The following is a 5865-nucleotide window of genomic DNA, read 5'->3' as shown; positions in this document are numbered from 1 at the left end:
CCCATCGGGCTGTGTGCCCAGGATGAGTGCCCTGAGAGCTGGAGGGCAACCCTGAAGAAGAGGCCGGCATGGGGTGACACGCACCCCCAGACGTTCAGGGCACGTTCTTTCTGATGGCTCTTTCTTTAAAGCAGGAACTTAGTTCAAGAAGGACCACTTGGGACAACAGGGGTGGTTGAGCGTAGTTGGGGAGAGAACCCCGAGGAGAGGGTTGTCCAGAGCCCCGGCGTCCCAGGAGGGCACCCTGAAAATCTTTGCTGAGACACGGACGGGTTTTTAAACGAATTAAAGCGTGGGATTTCGCAGTGGCGCAGTGGGACCTCCGTCACGTTGAAGCGCCAACTCCTGGAGGATGGGAGGAGGTGCAGCCTTGCAGCCCCTGCCTGGCCCCTGCCCATCACCGCTGGGGGGTCCCTCCACCCGCAGTTCCGAATCTGGCAACTCCTTGATCTACCCGGCCTGTGTTAAGATGACGTACCCCCACCCCCCGCGAGGGGGTGTTAGGGCTCTCGCCCACAGGAAGCTCCCCTCCCAGCGGCGAGGGGACGGGGTAGTGTCTTCACGCACCTATAGCAGGGCAGATGGCAGAGGGCATGCTGGCTCTGCCTCCTGCCGTGCTCACCTGGGGAGGCCAGTGTGCTCCTCTATGCTGTCGCCCTTGGAGTGGCTCCAGCTGGTCAGGTGAGCGGCCAGAGCCTCCTGTAAAGCCTGGGCACTGGCCAGCTGATGGCTCCAGCGTGCTCCAGCCCACAGGTCTGCAGTGCCTCCTCTTCCATTTGGGGCAGGACTGAGGAAGCCACCCTGGGTGGAAAATGTCCCTGTCCAGCCCAAGCTCCTGGAACAGGCACAGAGCCTCAGAATCCCCTGGATGTGGTCTCTGTGATGTCCACTCCCGTGGGTGGGGCGCACCGTGGGGCTGAGCCACCATCACCGGGGAAGGGCCCGAAGCTGTGCAGCCAGCAGGGCACATCGCGAGCAGCGGCCGGGGGTCAGCCCTCTCACAGGAAGGGAGCGGCCATGATCAGGAATCCAGACAGCCACCTGGTGCAAGGCCAGTAGGAGCAGAATGGCCGCGGGGCGCCCCACCCCAGGGCATGTCAGAGACACTCCGTGAGGGTGGGACAGGGCCCTGGGTGTTCGGTACGAGAACCGTGGGGCGGATGGCCTTATCTTGAAGATGCTGGCAGCAACCTATCTCTCAGGTGCCTGCGTGTCCTATTCACCTGTCCACTCCCGACTAGAGCCTGCACTTCGGGAGACAAGGCAGGAGTGGGCATCTCCCGGGGTGCCCCGCTATGTGGCTAGTGTGGAGCAGGCGCCCATTAACCACTGCTGCCGACGGACCGCTACAGGAGCTAGAAATTCTTTCGGGAGCTGCCCAAGGAAAACAGCCCAGGTGGCCCTCGAGAGTTGAGTCGAAAGGTTCAAACATTTGTTCATTCGTTCCTTTAATACATGATTATCAAGCCAGTTTCAAACCCTGGGAACACAGCGGGGAAAAGGCAGGACACGGTTCTTGCCCTCTGGAGAGAGAATGTGAACAGGCCAAATGACCCAGCGAATGTCGCACTTTCAGAGAATGCAATAAACTAGGGTGTGGGACTGAGCTTGCCGAAGACGGCGCCTGAGCTAAGGACTGGAGGACAGCGAGGAGCCAGCCACAGGGAAGGGCCGCGCTGGCCCCGGCGGCCCCGGCGGCCCCGGCGGCCCCGGCAAGGGCGTCTGCCGGCTTGGGTGCGGGAGAGGCAAAGTATTCCTCAAGAGTTCAGATCGCGCCTGCCCTCAGCCTGGTTTTCATTGAAAATCCCTACTCTTCGTGTGGTCTTGGGACCCTAAGCCAAGACATTACCCAGAGTTCCAAGTTAGGAGAGCCGGGGGTGGCTGGTGGGAGCAGCACAAATCCACCGGGGGGGGGGGTCCCCCTTTCACTTCAGACTGCGGGGCTCGCCACAGAGAGAGGCACCCAGGCAGGGTATGGTGACACCAAAGGAAACCGGCCACTGTGGGCTAGAGGTGGGTGAATCAGGGGTGAAGGGCGTCAGGTGCCGGAGTTAACTCCCCGCAGACAAAGAAAAAGCAGACTCGAAATAAACACGAGGGAGAAGAAGATGGCGTGAACACCCGAACCAGGCAGATTTCAAAACCGGAAACCTAAGAGAATGTCTATAAATAATTTTTAAAAAGCATAACAAAGTTTGTCGGGTTCCGTGGACGGGTTAAAATAAATCAGATGCAGCCGAAGACAGAGTCGGGGAAACGGAAGACAAGCCTGGAGGAACGAGACAGACGCGGCCCTGACAGACGCGAGACGACAAGAGCGGAGCCCCGTGCGCAGGTCTGTCACAGGCACCGGCTCCCGGTCCTGGCGCAGAAGAAAACACGACGGAGGCCGCGCCTCCCCTGGGACCCCCCGCGGCAGAGCGCCGCGCAGGCGAGGAGAACAGAGCGCGGGGGTCCCACAGCCAGACCTGGGCCTGTCCCGCTGGAGCAGGGACGAGAGCCAGGGGCGCAGGTGCAGCCGCGGCCGCGGTGTGTGGGGAGGAGCCCGTCGGCACGGCCGGGGGCTCCGCTCTCGGTCCACATGAGCTCTGGGGGACCCCGGCTGCGGCTGCGGGAGAGCACCTGCCTCCTGCTTCTAAAGCACCCCTTGTCTTCCTGGGGCGAACCGTCCGCGGGGGGTGGGCAAAGGGGATGCGAGACCTGTGGGAAGCGCGGACGGAGGTGGAGGCAGGGACGGGGTGGGGCGCGGCTGCGGGCGGCGGATTTGGAGGGAGAGCCAGCAGGACTGGACGAGGCCGTGAGATGCACACACAGGTGGCGGCTGCTGCGCCAGGGACGACTGGGGAGGTGAAAGGTGAGAGGGCGAGGGCGAGACCCAGGAGGGGGCGACGACACCGCTAACGGGCACACTAATGACGTTGTGTTGACATAAAGACGGCAAAAGGAGCGCGCCCTCCCGCGGGGAGCGGGAATGGGGGGCCAGACAGCGCGGGGGAGGGCTGGGGTCTGCACGTCGTGGGAACCTGGCGGGAGGCGGCAGCATGAAGGGGTCTCCTCCACAGAGCTGGGACTTTCCCAGGGGCCCCGGCCAGCACAGGAGGCTGACAGCCTGCAGCCCGGAGACGAGGGAGCGGTCCATTTAGGGGCCCCGCGAGGTGTCAGGAATGGTCCTCGCACGTCTGTCGAGCGACCGAGTGAATGAGGGGGAGGTCACAGAGCTGCTGGGCCGGAGGCGCGGCGGCCGCTGCTCCAACCACCAGCAGGTAGTGAGTCACGTGCAACGTGAGACCCGTTTTAGAACAGCAGAAGAAAATACCTGGGAACAAACTTAAGAAGTTAGGGAATGCGGAAATCCTACTTAGGGGAAGAGAAGACGTCAGCCCACTCCTTCCACGCGCATCTGACCCGTGACCCGCGACAGAGCGCTGATGTGGAAACGGCCCAGTCAGCGTTTCTGGAAAACCGCATCTGAGCACACACGTGGTGAGCACGCTTTAGCAACAGAACGGTGCGGAAGGAAGGGCCACGTCCATCACGAGGATGACACGACAGCTGTCACTCAGCACAGATGAACGCGGCGAAGCTGATGGTCCGGAATGGACCCGAATCGTCAGGCGCTGGGACGATGGGCTCGGCTTTTTTTTTGTTTTGTTTTTAACTGAATCTTTACTTCACTCTTACAGCAAAATAAATTCCAGATGGAGCAGGAATTTAATCATGAAATATGAAACTAGAAAAGCTCTAGAAAAAACCTGGAAAAATGGTTTATCACTTTGGAGCGAGGAGGGCTTTTTCAAGCAAACTACAAAGTCCTAAAGGATAAGATTAATAATTGTATCTGTGTTCTTAAAAAAAAAGCCAAAGGACCACAAACGGGGAGGGAGGGATTGCAACAGATATATCAAGACTAATTTCGTAACACATGAAACAGCTCTTGCAAATCAGCAATAAAAACAACTAATAGAAACATCTGCAAAAGATACAACCCCCATTCCACTATTAAAAATCAAGTGATATAAATTTACGACCAGATAAACGGTGTGAAAATAAAGGTAATGAACACATGACCCCACTCCTGAGCGTCCGAGACTCGCCAAGGACCTGTGCTGTCCAGGGCGGCATGTCTGCGCTGGCTGCAGGGCGGGTGCCGCTTGACACCTCCCAGCTCCACATTTGGGTGTCGCCCAGGCAGCCTGAGGGTGGCCGGAGCTGGACTATTTGCACCATGGAAGTTGGCAGACAACGTGTTGGTTGATTTATCGTTTTGTTTATCTACAGACTTCTCGAAGACAACACCCGGGGGGCTCATGTCCCAGGAACTTGGCAGTGGGACCCCTGCCCCTGCCGCGGGCCCCACCGCGCTGTGGGTGTTAGAGTTCCGGATGTCTGTCCCCCACAAACACAGCCTTTCAGGGGTAGGAAACCGATTTCTTTTAAGCATGAAACTCGGTTGCAGGTGCTCCGTACCCTGGAACAAAGCACCGAGGTTCTGAGACGCGGCAGGACAGGTGGCAGCCTTGTTGTTTTTCCTGAGCGAGCCCGTGGGGAGAGGGCCCTCCCGGGGTTACACTGCATCTTAACCCAAGACCTCGCCTTGGGCCCCAGGATGACGGCAGCCGTAGCCAGGAGCGAGGGACAGGGACTGGGAGCCCGTGGAGCCAGGCAGGCACCACTGGGCTCTGCCACCCCACACTCAGTGTCGGCACAGATAGTGACCTCTGTCCGGCCTGCAGGACCACCACCAGGTCCGGACTTCGGATCATCCGGTGGCCCCCAGCCCCTGGGATCCTCCCCCAGGGGCCACACAGTCCCTTCTGGCTCTGGGCCAGGAGGCACCGCGGTGGACGTGACCCCGCGTGGGTTTCGGGCAAGGTCAGAACAGGCACTCAGCTCCCACCTGCTGTGGACTGAACCGTGTCCCCTGCAAATCCAGATACTGAAGCCCCAGCCCCCAGTGTGGCTCTCTCTGAGGGCAGGACCTTTAAGATGTAACTAGGGTTAAACGGGGTCGTGAGGGCGGGCCCTGACCTGATAGGACTGGCCTTTTAAGAAGAGGGAGAGGAAAGATCTACCCTCCGGGTAAGGCCACAGCAAGGAGGTGGCCGCCCGCAAGGCAGGGAGAGGCCTCGCCAGGAGCAGAACCGGCCAGCACCTCGACCTTGGACTTCCAGCCTCCAGAATTCTGTGAAGTGAGGGTCTGCTGTCTCAGGCACCCAGTCCGCGGCGTTTTGCTGGCTAAATCTTGCTCTCTCCACTTGCTCTTGGAAAGCCAGCCACGTGTCGTGAGGAAGCCCGGGCCACAGGCAAAGTCACACGCTGGTGTCCCCACTGGCGGCCGGCCCTGTGCCACTGTGCAGGCTCATTCAGCAGGGCCCGTCCGAGGACCCTGGCCCGGCCCGTGGGGCAGAGAGCAAAACTGGTGCCACTGAGGCCTGATCAAATGCAGATTCCAGAACAATGTACGTGCTGCCCTGGGGTATCTTAATGGCTTCATTGTGGTGGAATTAACACGCTGCGAAGCCCACCCGTTTGGAGTGTACGACTAAGTAACCTTAGCGACCCCGGGGAGCTGTCTGGCCATCTCCATGACGCTATTTCGGAACATTAGTGACACCCCCAAATTCCCTCGTGCACGTTTGCAGTCACCTCCTGCCCTCGCCCCCGCCGTCCCTAGCGGCCACAGACGGGCCTGTTCCCGGCGTTGCCCACACATGGAATCAGGCCGCCTGGGGCCCCGCATGTCCGGCCCCCTCGCGAGCGCAGCCCTGTGTCAGAACCCACTGTGCTCGTGGCGGCCGAGGGGCCCCCTCGCTTGGCACCCCACCCTTTGCTGGCGCGCTCCGCGGCTGCCGGGTTCTGGCGGTG

The 5865-nt window shown here is 60.2% G+C and overlaps 2 protein-coding genes across 5 annotated transcripts in view; one reads left to right on the top strand and one right to left on the bottom strand.

Annotated features, from left to right (window-relative positions):
* PACS2 (phosphofurin acidic cluster sorting protein 2) overlaps positions 1-4309 on the bottom strand; it is a 52962-nt gene extending 48653 nt beyond the window's left edge. Inside the window, exon 1 of the mRNA XM_025042133.1 lies at positions 4102-4309. Within this exon, the coding sequence (XP_024897901.1) occupies positions 4102-4309 (208 nt within the window). The remainder of the gene's footprint in view (positions 1-4101) is intronic.
* BRF1 (BRF1, RNA polymerase III transcription initiation factor subunit) overlaps positions 1-5865 on the top strand; it is a 62280-nt gene that overhangs the window by 3268 nt on the left and 53147 nt on the right. The gene's annotated exons all lie outside the window — the stretch shown is intronic.

Source organism: Pteropus alecto, unplaced genomic scaffold, assembly GCF_000325575.1.
Source record: "Pteropus alecto unplaced genomic scaffold, ASM32557v1 scaffold8, whole genome shotgun sequence".
In the NCBI taxonomy this organism is placed as follows: Eukaryota; Metazoa; Chordata; class Mammalia; order Chiroptera; family Pteropodidae; genus Pteropus; species Pteropus alecto.
The sequence above is the reverse complement of the archived record's forward strand: the minus strand, read 5'-3'. Positions and strand labels throughout refer to the sequence as shown.